At 40.0% G+C, this 16984-nt stretch overlaps 1 protein-coding gene across 2 annotated transcripts in view; it reads left to right on the top strand.

Moving 5' to 3' along the window:
• kcnn1a (potassium intermediate/small conductance calcium-activated channel, subfamily N, member 1a) overlaps positions 1-16984 on the top strand; it is a 66154-nt gene that overhangs the window by 22393 nt on the left and 26777 nt on the right. The window contains exons 1-3 of one of the 2 annotated variants that reach the window (XM_080907933.1): positions 4923-5056; positions 10461-10934; positions 14651-14746. In XM_080907933.1, the coding sequence (XP_080764059.1) occupies positions 5048-5056; positions 10461-10934; positions 14651-14746 (579 nt within the window). In that variant the 5' untranslated portion in view covers positions 4923-5047. Of the gene's footprint in view, positions 1-4922; positions 5057-10460; positions 10935-14650; positions 14747-16984 lie in introns of those variants that run through there. The other variant, XM_080907932.1, reaches the window with a different exon arrangement.

Here is a 16984-nt window from a genome sequence, read left to right as displayed (position 1 = left end):
CAGAGTTACACAAATTAACTGTGATTTTTTCAGCAGCACTTTCATGATGTGAATCTCTCGTTCCACCACATCCCAAAGGTGCTCTCTTATACTGATTTCTGGTGACTCTGGAGACCATACAGTACAGTGTGAATACAGTGAACTCATTGTTATGTTCAAGAAACCGATTTGAGATGATTTAATCTTTGTGACATGGTGTGTTATTTCTCTGGAAGAAACCATTAGACAACCATCATGGACATGGTCAGCGACAATATTTGAGCAACCAAAAGAAAATATCTCCCACACCCTTACAGCTCAACCACCAACCTGAACCATCGATATTTCATATTTTCACATTTTCATAAAATTCTGACACTATCATCAAAATTCTGCAGAAGAAATTGAGACTCGCCAGACCAGGCAGCATTTTTCCAATTTTGTTGTCCACTTTTGGTGAGTCCATGTAAATTGCAGTTTTCTCAGTTCGTAGCTGATAAGAGTGTCACTCAGTCTCTTGTGCTGCTTTAACTCTTCTGCTTTAAGGTTTGATGCGTTGAGCATTTAGAGACAGACTACTACATAACTTTGAGCTGAAAGTACGGGAAAAGTAACTCAAACACACATTTCAACCAAGCACTCTGGCTATTCTCTGACCTCTGACAAAGCATTTTCACCCAGAGCATTACCATTCACTGGATATTCTCTTTTTTTCCCTTTTGGATGGGTGGGAATTCTTTGTAAACCCTAGAGATGTGTGGTGACGTCAAAAAATCCCACTAGATCAGCAGTTCTCAAAAACTCAGACCAGCCCATCTGGCACCACCAACCACGCCACGTTCAAAGTCACTTATATCACCTCTCTTCCCCATTCTGATGCTCTGTTTTAACATCAGCAGCACATCTTGACCATATCTACATTGTCTTAATAAGCAGTGCAAGAGGTGTACCCATTAACTTGTTACAAACCTGCTCTAGCCTCGCTCCAGGCACACGACCAGCTCACCTCAGCGCACTTCAAGTTGTTCAGACATTACAGATTGTATCAGACATGTGAACTCAGTCCGACTTTACATTTCTGTGTATCCTGTGAGAACTTTGAACGTCTGCTTTCTCCTTACTCCCTAGAACTGCTGTGTCTTCACAAAACACTCAGAATAGCTGTAGCTTATCCCGGAGGTAGACACCCCTACAGAGATATGAGGGCATGAAGTATAAGGTGATAAGGCTGAGCACAAAGAGTCTCACCTTTTCCACTACTGCAAGATAACAGGTTTAAAATCATGGTGTTATTCCTCAGACCTGATGTGTCTAAAGAATATGCTGTTCACCTTTAAACATTTAATGTTCCAGCATGATTCATTAAATATATAATTATTTCAATCAGCTCAGCACACAGATAGCTCTGACAGAGTAATTTCCTTTATGAGTGTGGGGCTGCAGCTACTGGTTATCCCCTGTCTTTGCTAGTGCTGAGTAATGATCCACATGCTGGCTAGGGATGGATGGAGGAGCCCTGTTTCCTGCTGGCCTGTCAGAGAAATGTGACAGCGTCTAGTGTGCAGGGACAAACTGGAGAGTGTAGCCTGCAGCTCTCAATCACTCCAGGGGCTGGCAGAGACACCCATAGGGAGCTGTCTGTCTTCTCTTTCATTTATCTCTTTCTGTTTTCACCCTTTTATGTTTCCTCGATTTCTAGATCCCTACCTTACTTTGTCGCTTTTCCCGCGTCTCCCTCATTTGTGACCTTCCTTTCATATCGGACTTGTCAGCATCTGTCGTCTGCTCGCAGATTTTACACAAACACATGGATCTTCTCAAACAATTTCTCCTCGAGCTCGTTTTCGTTGCTTTACGCTGTCTGCATCAATATCCAACCTAATCCAGAGCGTGGCAGAGACTCAGCATGTACTTCTATCACACATATGCAACCCCCCGACCACCCCCACTCCTCCTGCCACACACACACAATTAAACAGACTGGCACCCACGTGCTCAAACTTACAAACACTCACCCAATTAATATTAATAATACACTATTCCATTTTAGAGTATATAAGCCTTCAAGACTACAACACAGGAGTGAGGATTTTCTATTTGATTTGAGCTGGATGGAGAATGAAGCAGAGAGGGAGAAATGCAAGACGAAGAGTTGCCATCATCTAAACTGTTCTGCACTGAGGCTTTTCAATTTCATTATAAGTCTCAATTTCAAAAAGCCTGAATGCTACGTGCTGTTCAGCCTAAAATTGAGCTGTTGGTTGGCTGGACAGGCAGCCCCCACCCATGGCTCCTCTGTGGGGTCATCAGGGGATGACAATGGTCCGGCTTGCCTTTCTGCTGTTTAGTCTGGGTGAAGGGAAACATATGAAAAGCAAAGGGGCTCGGGTAGCTGGCTAACTGGGTGAGAGTATTTTGGAATTGGTTGGGTGCTCTGAGATTTTGGAAAGCAATGTGAGGACTCTTGGTGTAAAATCTGTAAAGGACTCTTGAGTTATACAAAGAGGAATCCAGAGTTAGATTTTAGTATGTTTAAGTTGTCTGCTATTTTTATTGTGCATATTTTTAGTTTTATTATCACACTCTGGTTTATTTTTTTAGCACTAAAAAATCCTTCTCTGATACACACCAGCTCATAGTTTACTCTGAAAATGAATTTTTAACCCATATGAACAAAACATGTAGGCCATGTCTTTAAAAAAAAAACAAAATTCTTTTTCTTGCTTCTGTTTTTGAACTTGAGCACTTTTTCCTTAAATGAGTTTACAACAGCAAGTGGATCATACATTGACTTAAAATAGCTAGCCTGTCCCTGGTTGGTCCTTGACCATAATGAGATTTTTAAACAAACAAATCTTCAAAACACTTTTATGGCATGAACAAGTTCCTGCTTCCGTATGGAGGAAGTCTTTCATGGAGTGCCAAGCAAACTCCAACCAGTGACTCTGGAGTTTTTACCCAGTTGATCCCCTCTGATTTAGGCCGAAGTAGTAGTTTGCTTTAGGTCGATGTCTTGGAAGAAACTATGATTCTGGCCATAAGGTTCTCTGATACTAGCTGCAGCACCTTGCTTCAAAATTGTCTGTTCAGAATACAGTCTGTCTGTGATTCCCTTACAGTGACCACAGGACCTGCACCGGGTCTGAAACCATCAGACATGGAGCTTGATTTGGCAACAAAGTGGTTTTTCCATCGGAAATGAGACCGTGCATAGGGTCACAGTGGTTTCTTTAGTGAAGATAGTAGATTAGTGCCATATTTCCCCTGATTCTATCCACTAAAGAGCCTTTTGAAGCTTTGCCTCCTTATTGTGGTTCTCTATCAATGGAAAGAATTGGGGCTTTCTATACTTACAGCCAAGCTTTCTTCAGGCACGACAAATACCACTTGTACAGTCAACTCTTGTTGGTCAATCTATCAGCCAGGACATCACTGTGGAAGTCCAAAAAAACAAAACATTATCAACACAGCAATAAACAGGCTGGTTATGTAATGTGTCATAGAACTGATACTGTATGTGTACCGAATATAGTAATTTACTTTGTTGCTTATTTTTGCAGTTTCCTTAGTTTCAGTGGTCGGCGTTGTCTTTCCATCTTGTGCTGATGTACAGTTTACAGTGACAGTTTAATTCCCAGGCTTGCAAAATGCCTTTAAATCTCTGGCGCCAGTTCTCCTCTTGCCCTCATGAGCTGAATCTGTCGGGAGTTCTTCTTGCTGATGCTCATCATCTCTGCTCCAATGTGTCAACACACAGGTGTTTAGCCTGACTGTGTGTATTTATAGTCTGAGTATGCCAATGGACAATCGCAAACAAATGTTTGTTGCTGGCTAATTGTTCCTACAGGTAGTCTGACCAATGAGCAGTGCTCACACCTAGTGAGAACTGCAAATTAACAGATAACTAGAGAGGGGGAATCTGTACAACTTCTTTTTCTTTTTTGCATTTTTTTCCTGCTAAATCATTGCAAGATTTTAGAAGCCAAGGCCAAAACATCCAGCATCAAAGGTAAGCAGATGCTCAGCCATAACTTGTGAGTTATATAAAGTATGATGTAGGCTAAAAATGTTGTGGCTTAAATTGTTGACATCACTAAACACTAGTAAGTTCAAGGTCTCATGTCTCATGAAACAGCTACAAAATGATGGTCATTTTGTTCTGTTCAGAACATGAGATGAGCAGGATATACAGTTGGGTGTGCCTAATTTTGTATCTGCCAAGAAGAGCTTTTATAATGTTTTTTTATTTTAATTTTTTTTGCTTTTAATTCAGTTTCAGTTCATTCACTGAGTGCGTTTTTTCTTCTTCTTTCAGTTTAGTTTTGTGTTTGAAAATGTTTAGACTTAGTTTATTTTTTCTCTTATTAATTCCAGCCTCAGTTTTAACCTCTCTAATTATAATTGCATGGAGGTTATATGTCGAAGACAAGATATATGAACACCAGTAAAGATAAAACAAGAAAAGCACAGAAGTTTTTGAAAGCAGCTGACTCGGTCTTGCACACATACAAAGTCTCAAACATGTAAATAAATACATCATCAGACAAGTTTCGATTTTTTCTTTTCTCTTTTGTACCTGATCAACAAACTTAAAAACTAAGTATATTACATAATAACTAACTGAAACTTTACACCGATTTATTTTATTTTTTTCTTACGTTTTTTTTTTGTATTCTTAGTTTTAAGGTTAGTTTTAATGAACTATAATAACCTTTCTATGAATTTCCTAATGTGGGAGTATGGCATTCCAAAGCGCAGCATTAATTTGTACTGCATGATAGGGCTGATCATTTAATTTGTTTTCACTGGAGGTGAACACTTGCTTCTTAAGAAGTCACACCCGTGTGCAGGTTGGGACAAAACACTGGTGCAAATCAGGTTGGACAATGGGCAACAGAAGCAGGAAGTCGGGGAGTAGATGGGCGTTCACAGCGCTTTTAGACTGGAAAGTGTGCCCGTCACATGCGGTCAGCAGGGTCCATATTAATGCTAATGACCCGTTTTAAGCCAGCAGTTTCGTAGAAGATCTGCAACGAGAGGCTGCGTTCACTGAGCGTCCGACACGTGAATGACAATGGTAAGCGAGAGAGAGCGGTTGGATTGCGCAGCGCTGCTCTGCGCTGCTGCATTTCTTACTTTTTAAACGTACTGTTTAAAAAAATATTTAATTTGACTGAAATGAATGGAAATGTTTGCATGGAGCGGTATGGTTGATTTGCAGTGGAAATTGTGGAAAAGCTCAGAGTGACTAATTTAGATTTTTCAAAACTTGCTCAACAGTGACTGTAGTGACTGTAATTAATCTGTTGGAAATATTTCAAAATTTTCAGCCATGAAACTGAGTGAAAGGGACGTGTTTATGGTGGAAAGTAGATACCACCAGGAGAAAGGAGAGAGGACTACACTGGCCGGGCGGCACTCTATCAGGCTGGTTTATTAGTTTAGTCCAGGGCTCGGCAACCCTAGGCACGCGTGCCAACTGATGGCACGACCATAGCTGGACTGGCCATCGGGCATACCGGGCATTTGCTCAGTGGCCCGATGATTTTTTTTTTTTTTTTTTTTTTTTTTTTTTTTTTTTTGTAACGGTATAAACAATGAAAGGTGGTGGATTGGCCAGATGCTGGCGTAAAATAACTCAGTTGTTTGGTGGTGGCTGTGGCGGAGCTTCCACAGATTCAGTAACATTAACAAGTGGTGGAGGCCAGCAGGTGGATAAGGGAGAGGGAAGGCAGGAGGAGGAGAGGCAGCCGCTGGTCCGAGTGTCAGGTGAACTGAACTTCAGGTAAGAAGTTATAACCTGCAGTCTATCTGGGTCGGCAGGTGTAGTTTATTTTCGTTGTGCTGACTTTTTACAGTCAGTTACAATAACTCATACTGCGTACTAGCTAGCATGACAGAGTTTCTATACAGCTGGGTGGGTGCTATGATGTTACTGATAGTGAACTTTATTTTATTCATAAGGTTAGTTAGTAGAGTTGCCAACCATCTTAAAAAGACGGAATCGTCCCGCATTCACAGAAATTATTACCCTTTTGGTGTTGTCTAGGATGGAAAAAGACACAAAGGTGGATTTATTCTGTCGTTAGCCGCACAGCTGCCTCTTCTTCTCCTCTCATTCTCTCCCCTCCCTCTCCTGTTGCTACTTTAATCATGAAACTGATCAATAATCAGCTGATCGGCTTTTCTCTCTTGTTTGTTTATCGCCCACTTTGCGCCAGAACGGGGCAATCACGGAGGTCGCGCTAAACAACAGCACGTTTAAGCTTGATCAGCTGTTGTTAGAATTTATTTAATATTAATTTCTAGTATCAGCTGAGGTTTGCTGGAGCCACAGCTGTAAAAGCTGCTGGTCATGATATCGGTTTGGTTATGTGATGAGAGGGAAACATGAAGATGAAACCAGGAGATGTCCTTACTGAATCATCAGAGCTGAACAGGTGATGGAGAAACAGGTTTACCTTTTAGGTGACATGAATGAGTTGAAGAGAAGTTATGAACTGTTTCTGAGAGACAAATAACACCAGGATCCTTTTTTAAGTAGCTGACAGCTGGTAACTGTGCAGGGGCGGGTCTAGCAAAGTGTTGCCAGGGGGCCAGGTAGAGCATTAACAGCGAAAGGGGGGCACAAAGAAATACTTTCTTATTCTCATTTAAAATGTCTGGCTGTTATTAAATAATTATCTGAATCTTACAACCAAAGTTTTTATCTGATGTAAAATGTATAGAAATCATGCATATACCAACAAGACTGTACATCACTGTCACAGCAGCGTCTGTTTTCATTCAAAGGCTTTATGGCTTTAATACCTGGTGGTCTGGTCTCTAGTCAAAATTTCCCGGGCTGTTTTTTTTGTCCCAGTCCAGCCCTGGGCACGACACGCAGTGAATTAATCTGAGAGGGTGCATCAAAAAATAAATGGCCCCGCCAGCGGTGCACATCGCAAATTGGGACTTTCAGGTGTATGGACCAATGTTTTATTTTCTGATCAAACCAGAAATCTTTAATGAGCAGCTGGATTTGTCTCGCATTAACTGGCTGAGTTAATGTCAGTTAATGCAACATCGAAGCAGCTGGAATCCATAGCTTGCATTTTCACCTGCTGGACATCACTACCTGACAAGTTTAACTGTCTTCAGAACATTGCAGAGGCCTTATTGACAGTATTTGGCTCTACATATCTGTGTGAGCAGATTTTCTCTCACATGAGTGTCCTCAGGTAGCCGTCTGAATGCTGGACACTCGGAGACCTGTGTCTCTGAGTGGGAGACCAGAGATCATACATGTGTGTCTCTGTATTAACAGACATGCCATATTGGCTTAGTTTATTTTTCTTATCATTGTTGTGAGGAGACCACAAATAGCATTTGCATTTTCTGTTGTACAGTTCATTTGCTGTTATGGATAAAAAGTCTTTTTTTGTTTCAAAACAGCTGATAACTATTCGCTGATAGCTGCCAACATCTGCAAACAAATATAATTCTATAAAGTGGTCCTATATATTGTGTAACTGTTCATATAGAGCGTTATTAAATTTATTGCTAAAGCAATCATATGGCACACTGACTTCTGAGGAAATTTTAAATGGCACTCGCCATCAGAAAGGTTGCCTACCCCTGGTTTAGTCTATTGAAGTAAGCATACTAACACACACTGATTTACAGACTCACTCAAAACACAAGGATGACTGTCAGGAAAAAAGCCATCTTATACATGTGAAACGCTTGAGTCAGAATACCTCTGTGTTGGACGACCTTTTTACTGTACATTCTCACAGAAATCCACAAGCGATGCTTGAAGTAGTGGTCTTCAGTAAGTCTCTGTGATATAATTTTTTTGTCAGCTTTTATAGTTTGCCATCCATATTTGCATATCAAGCATCTCAGGAAGTTTGACTGAGACTAAAAATAACACGGGATCAGCAAGAAGTGAAACTTCAGTGTTATTTACCTCCCACACAAAAGTTGGAAATTATCTCTTGAGAATGAGTGACATCATGTTAATAACATTTAAAACCAAAGGAATAAGGATATTTTGCAGTTGCTCACCAGTTACTATGACAATCCCAAGCATTTAAAGGAAAGACAGGCTTTTCTGCTTTGGATCTTAATGCTAGTAAAAGGACTTTATTGATGCATTGGTAATGACTTTTGAAATATTTATTAGAATTTAATAAAATGGCTTTCTAAATACAGACTGCTTATGGTTGAGATCGATCCAGCTGTATTTTGCGGGATGATTCAGCTCTGCTGTTTCTCTTCTGACGCAGTCTGTACATATCTTTGATTCACGACTGGTGATATTTTTTGACATTTGTGTCTCAAGAATTTAGAGTATTGTGGAAAAAGTCCCTTTCTGCTTCTCCATGAAACTTGTCTTTGGATGGAAGCATGACATGCTCTAAAACCTCCTGGTTGAGCGGCTGTGTTGACTTTGGCCTGGATAAAACACAGTGGACCAACTGCCAGCAGACAACATGGCCTTCAACATCATCAGACTGCAGAAACTTTACACTGGGTTTTAAAATACCCTGGATATTTACTTTAATCTTCCACTAAACTCCAGGACCTTGATTTCCAGATAAAGTGCAACATAGCATAGCATTGAATCCACTGGCTGTCTGGCTTGGGATGTTCTGTGTGTACTAATAATAATTTGAGATACTGGATTTCTGATGGGCTATAATGAGTAATCATTTGAAATTTATATTTAAAAAATTACTGTTTTGAGATGCCTTTTGTATTGGGTTATGTTGACTGCTTCAAGGGTTTCCTGAAGCAGAGGAAGCCAGAGGAAGGCATAATTTGTGTGAAATCTTTTCAAACTTTACTTGACACTGAAATAAATCCATATTTGGGGATTCTAATCCTCGATGTCAATAAGATGCAAACTGTTAGAATTAATTTAAATTCATTCACAAGACCCTTTTATCCAAGAAGCTTCTGCGGGAAAAGTTAGATTAGGAAAATTCAGCTCCTCCTGTTCTAATTATATCCTCTTCCATCATCTTTGGTAGGACTGCCATATCAGCATCTAATTCTGCAGTCTTTCCTGTCATTCAAACGTAAAGTTCACTCACTTCAGTCTTCACAAGTGTACAGAGGTCCTAATGGCACAGATTAAAAAGCAATTTAATACAGGAAAGGGGATTAGAAACACTATGGGCTGCACTTATCCTTAACCTTTAGTCCTGTTCTCATGGAGCCACAATATGTGCAAGATGATAGCATCACAGGCCCAGAGTTAGTAAATTTCCATTAGGGCTGCCCTTCTGTATTCCCACCAGCACATTTAAAGGCATTAGGCATGCTTTGTCAGGGCTGATAAAAAAGGGCCAGCAGTGCTATCGCACACCCCTGACTTGTTTCGGAAAAAGCACTGTTCCATGTGAAGTTTTCATAACCCATTATGATAATCGGCCCAAGTCTCTGAAGGGCAAGGGATAGACCGGCAGATAGATGCTTCTGGGGTGACTGCTCTATAGTCTCTGCATGGATTGAACATTTTCTGTCTGCGTTGCCGGGGCAGAAACTCATTCCTATCTACCAAGAACAGCAGAAGTGATATAGGACTCAGTAAAAGAGGAGGCACATCTCATAGGAGGCACATCTCATAGCATCGGGTTAGAAGGTGATCCTTTGTTCTTCAGCTTTCCTGTAAGCTTGCTGTGCCTTCAACAGACATGAAAAGCAATAAACACTTTATACTGTTTTGTTAAATTAGTGAGAAGCTGGGACACCTGAATCAAGGAGATCCGTGTTATTTTTTTCTTCTTCTTCTTCTCCTCTTTTGGGCAGCTAGCTGCTCATCTCTGCAGGGGAAAAATGTTTGTCTGACAGGAAAAAGGGCCATGCTGTGCATTAATCATTTATATCTAAATTTGTGCTGCGCAAAGATTCAATTTTCTGCACTTTGTAGGGTCCAATATTGGTTATATGGTTTTATTTATACATCAAAACCCCTTTCATCCATTATTAATTTATTTTTGAGCCATGCAGTTTGGATGGCATTTCTTGAAGGGGGAGCTCTTTTTGTGGGAAAACCTCCACAAAAACAGGGCACCAAATGTTTAACAGGAAAAATCCTGCTTTTACTACTCACAAAAACAGGCTGTTCTTAATGAAGAGCTGTAACTTGGTTAGAAGCTATCAGTTTGTTACTCAAGGAAAAACCCTCCATATGTGGGGCTTTGAAACCAGAACTATTGCTATTTTGATTCATGCTGTACGCTTGGACACATGTCCTGCTAAGCACTAAATTTGTCTCCTTTTATAACCAATATTGTTTTGCAAGATTCTCTCGTCTCCGTGCCCTCTCCAGAGCTGCAGTGATGTAACTCCCACATCAATGCTCTATTTAAAGTCTAAACCTGTGCGTCTCTTCAACCTGCTGTCGGTTTTTACACCTTTAATTATTATTATTATTTTTTTTTATAAAGTTGTGGTAGTATTGTGCTAATTCCTTTGCTTCCTGTTCACAGGCCAATACTGAGCAGAAGAAGCTGAGCCATGCTGGATCCAAGCCCTCCCTCTCTGAGAGCTGTGGCCGACTCCCTCAGATAGCCATGAACACCTGCAAGTACAATGGCGGAGTGGTGAGACCACTAGTGGGCAGCCTGGCGTCCTCGTCGCGCCGCAACCTCGCGGAGCTCGACTCGGAGACGCAACCCTTGCAGACGCTGCACAGCTCTGGCCTGGAGGTGGTGGTGTCCAAGGGCAACGGCGGCGAAGACCCCAGCAAGGCATCCAACGAGAGCTTGGTCAGGGAGGGCAGTGGGCGGGGCAGTGGGCGGGCACCCCAGAAGAAGAACAGGGACATTGGCTACAAGCTCGGCCACCGGAGGGCGTTGTTTGAGAAGCGGAAACGGTTAAGCGATTACGCTCTAATCTTTGGGATGTTTGGGATTGTTGTCATGGTGACAGAGACGGAACTGTCATGGGGGGTTTACACTAAGGTAGGTTGTGCGTGCGTGCGTCTGTGTGTGTGTGTGATGCATGAGTGGGAGCCCTGTGTGTTGTCACTTCTATTGTTATGTTTGAGTTGTGTGGGGTTGGCAGCTGTCAGTTTCATGAAGAGTGATTATTAGCACAGACACTGACGTACAGTATGCAACAAAGCAACTGGGAGTATTGCTCCAATAGAAGTAAAAAGAAGTGTCATGTGATCTGCACAATGACTAATAGACTATTTATTCTATTAAAAGATATTGTCTTTTTGGAACTTGTTTTGTCTTTTTGGGGTTTTTTTTTGCTGGTAGGTCTATTTTTGTCACTACTTAAAAGTTTTAGTTATTGGCATTATATTGGCACGTACCCAAAGGACTGATTCCATTGCTATTGCTATTATTGGCAGAAGGAAACTGGGATAGTGGAGCAAAGCGGACATCAAGAGCCATAAAGATTCATACAAAGAGAGATAAAGACACATAGAAATGAAGAGGTCGGCAAGTGAGAATAAAAGGTGGGAATGAAGTTCCAGCTTTTTCAAACTGCATCAGTTTGTAGGAGTGGCAATGACGCAGCACACTCTAGAGACAAGAGGGACTCTTGAACGAGGACACTGGCGAGGCAGTGGGTTTTCAGGGTCACTGTTGTGACCAAGCTACCACCACTTGGCCTGTCATTGTCCATCAGTGTCAAACAGTCAACCCTAGTGTGTCATATATGGGGGAAGAATATCCTTCACTTAGTGCGGCACAAGTCCCACCACATTATTTTTTACTGTGGAGCTGACACTGCAGCGATATGATAGGTCACAGAGCTGTTTTCTTTCTTCTCTGGAGTCAGTAAAAACAAAGTAGAATAGAAGAGCTAGTGTTTGAAAAGTGCACGGTCTGTTGACTGTTCTCAAGCCTTGAGTTTTGAGCTGTCACAAGCGAGGAATTAATCTGACTGAAAACCTGATGAATGGATGCCATAATACTAGTTTCATACTACCATGCACCTAAACACAAAGCACTCTTCCTGACACAACCCCAAGGGGACAAAAAGCCCCCAGGTTTCTCCGACTGGCAGTGAGCTACTGACCTTTAGTATGCCAAGCAAATCTGTACACCACTACAGAGCCATCCCACTTATTTAAACTTCTTTATTTAAAAAAACACAAAAAAACCACTTGAACATTACAACAATGACATTTCTGTTAATAAAAGCAACAAAAGTACAGAGCAGAAAATCTTAACATTATGTTGCTGACAGGCACAGACTGAGATGTTAGGATGATTGCTGAGTGGCCTGCTAAAGTTTACTATGAGGTATAACGTTTGTTACATTACATTAGCTTGAACATTCACATAACATTAGCAACTGCAAACGTGTGTCACAGCTGATCTCCAGGATAACATAAAGAGAATGACCTTTTGGAGGTTGTTAATATGATCTAATACTTAACTGACTTGAATTCTTTGAAAAAATGTGGATGTGAGTCTTTTAAGAGCTTCACTAAAGTGGAAAAGGCTCGTTTGCATGTTGCTTTTGTAAATCACTTAACCTATCACCTCTCGGTCATTCCTCAAATGCAAAGTACTTCCAAACCCGACTCATACTCTCTGTGAGACAAGGACATTGGAAGGCCCCCTGTCAGTTCTATAAGAATTGCAGCTTTGGCATATATGTTGCCTACATTACTAAAACAAAACGAGCACTTTTGCAGTTTGCAGAATGTTGGTATTATCTGGTCACATAATCTGAGGATGCTGCATGCTCATATGATCGCACATCCTGCTTTATTGTCCTTTTTTTTAATCCTCGTGTACAAAATGTTGATTTAAACTCTTAAGAAAGTGCTCAACAAAGTTCTAGTTCAAAAAATATTTTTCTTGTACTTTTTTTTAGGTCAATTTGACTTCTTTCTACAAACAGTGGACTTGTCCCTTACTGGCCTTAGAAGTAATTCTGGTTTAAGGGGCTACTGCTTTTTCTTTGTTGATCTTTTACAGTCAGTCATAAATGAGCTTATAGTAAATAAACCACTTTCTGAACAAGACTTTTTTTCACTGTCAGCAGAAAGAGAGGAATGCAGCATGCATTTGTGAAATTTTTAAAGCTGAAAATGCATAATGAATCATTAATTATTCATATGATGTGCTTGTCTTAATGGGTATTTTTACTTTATGTGTGCAGGATTGGAGTGTGCTAACTGTCATGGTAATCATTATGGGCAATTAGAAGTTTTTCAATATTTTGTGAATGACATACTGAAATTATTTAAAAAGCATCAATTTTTCCCTTTAAAAAAGGGATCGATTTTGTTTTTGCCTGTTTGTGTCTGTGTGTGCATTTTAATTGTGTTCTTTCTTTCATATGTGTGTGAGGAAGGGTTTGTGGCTCTAAAATATAGTAAGTTGGTGGGGTAATCTATAGGATGATTTATGGGGTTTTAAGAAAGTCAATAGATTTGTCTGTGACTGTTACTGAGTTTTGTTCAGTCCATTCATCATACTGACCTCAGCTGAAATGGAAATGACCTAATGTCTCTGAGCAGCACCGCAGCCTTCCCACATCAGACAGGTAGCATGTGCTGTGGCTGGTCCATTTTTCCATCTCACGTCCCGTCATGGAGCAGACGCTCGCGGCTCAGCAAAGGTTTTCTGAGCCCTGAAGGAGGGAACATGTAAAGAGGCAGTGAGCACTGGGACTTAAAAATCCTTGAACCTCTGGCACGTGGATTAATTGGTTTACTCTGTATTATTTCATCAGGGACTTTCAAAACAATTTCAGACATTAGAATGTCTTGAGAACATGTCGCCAACCTGAGGGGCAAAGCAATCTAGTTGATGGCTAAAAATAATTCTGTAATATGGACCACCAAAGGACAACATATATTGAGAAGCAAGGACTGTCATCTCACTGGCAATTATGAATGATATTTCCACTTGGTTTTTTTAATCGTTTGTCGTCAGTGTTGTTATTGTAATAACAACACTATGATCATTAGCCTGCTGCAGAGCAGCATTTTTACACCATGGTTGTTAAATTGATTTATCAGTTGGCATTTTACCAACATAGAGGGTTGGGGGAGGATTTGAGTAGCACAGGTTCTCATTTTCTAGATCTACGGCCCCCATGTACAAACGCGTACACACATACAAAGAGCTTTCCTGCGTGAGCATCCAGCCGGCCTATTTATCATCAGCAGTGCTCATTGTGCTGGCCCCCTGCTAATACAATCCTTGCCTTTTCTGCACCTACCATTAAGTGGAAAGTCCCCCTGTTAGTGCTGGGCTTTGATTAATTGGTAGTTTAGATGGTGGGAAATGGTGTCCATAGATAATATCAGGCTACACCTCCACCTGCAGCTGTATTGTTTAGCAACATCCTGACTGCGCTGTTCGTGAAACCCCATTATGTGGGCTCTTGTTGAGCTTCAGCTAATAAGTAGCGTGTGTGTGTGTATATGTGTTAGTGTGTGTTTGAGGGTGCTATGTATAGATGCAGTTGTGTAGTGTTATCTGTATACATATAGCTATACCATAGAGGTTAAAATGACATGTATATATCTTATTATTAAACCTAGAAAATATGAGTTGTGTAATGGTGAACACTCTTTGACTGTAATGTTGTACTCCTATATATGATACTCTATGATGTTTGCACATATTAAGAGAATGGTTTTAATTTTGGTGGCTATTTCTAATTTTGTCTCTCATGTCCTTTTTGTTTCTCACCCTAGGAATCTTCATACTCATTTGCACTGAAATGCCTTATCAGCCTTTCCACTGTTATATTGCTTGGTCTTATAATAATGTACCATGCCCGGGAAATCCAGGTGAGTGCACTGCAGAAAAAGTAACCTTTGTTTATTCATTTACCTTTTGAGATCAGTGTGGCAGAAGTTAAATATTATAAAACCTGATTTTAAAAAGTCCGTTGGGAATTCAATTTCTACTGGCAAAACTACGCTAAATACAAATCACTTAGTCTTTTTTTCTCTTTAACTGAAATTGAAGCAGACAGCTCAGTGTAACCTTAAAGCACCCACCCAAAGATAAACTTTTGAAGCTTAAAAAAATGTTGAACTGTAAAAAGTGCTTGATTGTAACCACTTTACCCCCCCAACCCGTGTAATTTTGCTTCTAAGGAGCTGGACTTTCTTGTAATTTTTTTGTCTTTGTAGCTGACCTGAAGTTTTTTTTTATTTCTTTTGTAAGCCTGTCTCAAAGATACAGTTTGACAGTGTATTTTGGCACCAACTAAGTGATTCCCAGTGAGATGTTAACTTTCAACATGTTGTGCATACATTAAAAGTACCTGAAAACTATGACCTTAAGAAAAAAGAAAAAGCCAAATCTGAACTGGTTAAATTTCCATCATTATGTATGTGGGAAATCAGGAGAGAGGTATAATGTGAGTGTCTACAGCTAACTGTAAAACAAGGTGGAGGCTCTGTCATGGTTTGTACAATGTACAGTCAGACTTTGAGTCACCAGTCCATCTGGAAGCATTTGATTGACAACAGCTAATTTTTCAGCATGACAGTGACCTCAAACACTGCCAGTGCTGTAAAAAATAAACCTGAATAGAAAAGCACACAGTTTAACACTATCAGTCATGGATTGGCCTCCCCTGAGCCCGGGCCTTAACATTATTGAAGCAGTGTGGGATCATTTTCACAGGGAACGGAACAAAAGGCAGAAACCTCCAAAGATGGGCTTTGAATGTCTTTCAAGAAGCCTAGAGAACTATTCCTGGAGACTACTTCAAGAAATTAAAAGAAAGCTGCCTGAGAGAGTTTAGGCTGTGATGAAGAATAAAGGTGTTGATACCAAATATTGACTTTAAAGCTTGTTGGAAGTGTACAAACTGTGTGCTGTATTTCCATGTACATTTGCACACATTTTAATAAATCGCTGCACCTATGTTTGTAGCAAAATGTAAAGTAATGAGTACTGTACATGTGGTGTATAACTGATAAGAGACAATACTTATTTCATACTGTTTATGAAATATCTTATATTAGTTAGTGACTGCAAAGAGTCATTGTGATTTTGTGATAAAGTTTTTCATTTAATTTTTATTATTACCTTTCACTGAGCCTCAGTCTCAGGGTGTGAAATATTGCTGTTGTCAGAGCCTCTGATGGCTCAGATTCATACAGGATGTCACGTAGTGTTGGTCCTGTGATACGCATGTAGAAATCGTGAGAGGTCTCACTCCAAAATCATTCACAGAAAATGTAGACAAGTGGAAACAAAACTAAACAGGAGAGAAACAGGACCACAGCAATCTCCAATTTAAGCTTTAAACTACAGCCAGTTAAGTAAGTATTGTAAACATTTGATAAAATGACATTTTTATAGATGTTTATAGGTGGAATAGTCAGTATTAAGTGTTTGCAATTGTCTGTTTTGATTCAAATCAATAAAATTCCATAAATAAAATGATTAGTTTTTGCTCTATTAATGATTGTGATTATAAATTGTTACTAAATAGTTTACACAAACAAAACTGACATCACTAAATATTGACATTTCCTACAAACCCCGCTGTCTGTACAAAGGCAGTGTAGGAAAACTATGTCACTGTAAACTCTGATGCATCGTTAATGCTATCCTGAGTGCGACAATTAGTATTTTATATTGCTAAGAGGATGGTGGAGAAAAAAGGGCAACAGGTAACAATGGGAGATGGACTACTTTGTCTTTCTAAAGAAAGAAAATGACCCAAAACAGTAAGGACCTGGCCAGAAGCAAAGAAGAGTAACCTACATGTGCAGCATATTCACAGGAACCTCTGCAGCAGTATTAGGCTGCATGTTTTGTTGCCACTGTAGAGAAAAACCTATCTTAAATTAAAGCCGTTAACCCTTTAAACCTCAAACCACAAAACAATTGACCGATTTCAATTGTTTTTTTTTCTTGAAAATGTTGTGTTTATTAAACTTTCTCACAACTTTTGTAAAAATTATGCTTAAAGGTTTATTGCACAATTTAGGTTTTCCAGTGGGGTGGAAAAAAATCACTCTTAAATGACTCTTAAGTTGTTGTCCAGAAACACTGTATTATTT

The sequence above is a fragment of the Rhamphochromis sp. 'chilingali' genome (assembly GCF_963969265.1).
Source record: "Rhamphochromis sp. 'chilingali' genome assembly, chromosome: 16".
NCBI classification, from domain to species: Eukaryota; Metazoa; Chordata; class Actinopteri; order Cichliformes; family Cichlidae; genus Rhamphochromis; species Rhamphochromis sp. 'chilingali'.
The sequence above is the reverse complement of the archived record's forward strand: the minus strand, read 5'-3'. Positions and strand labels throughout refer to the sequence as shown.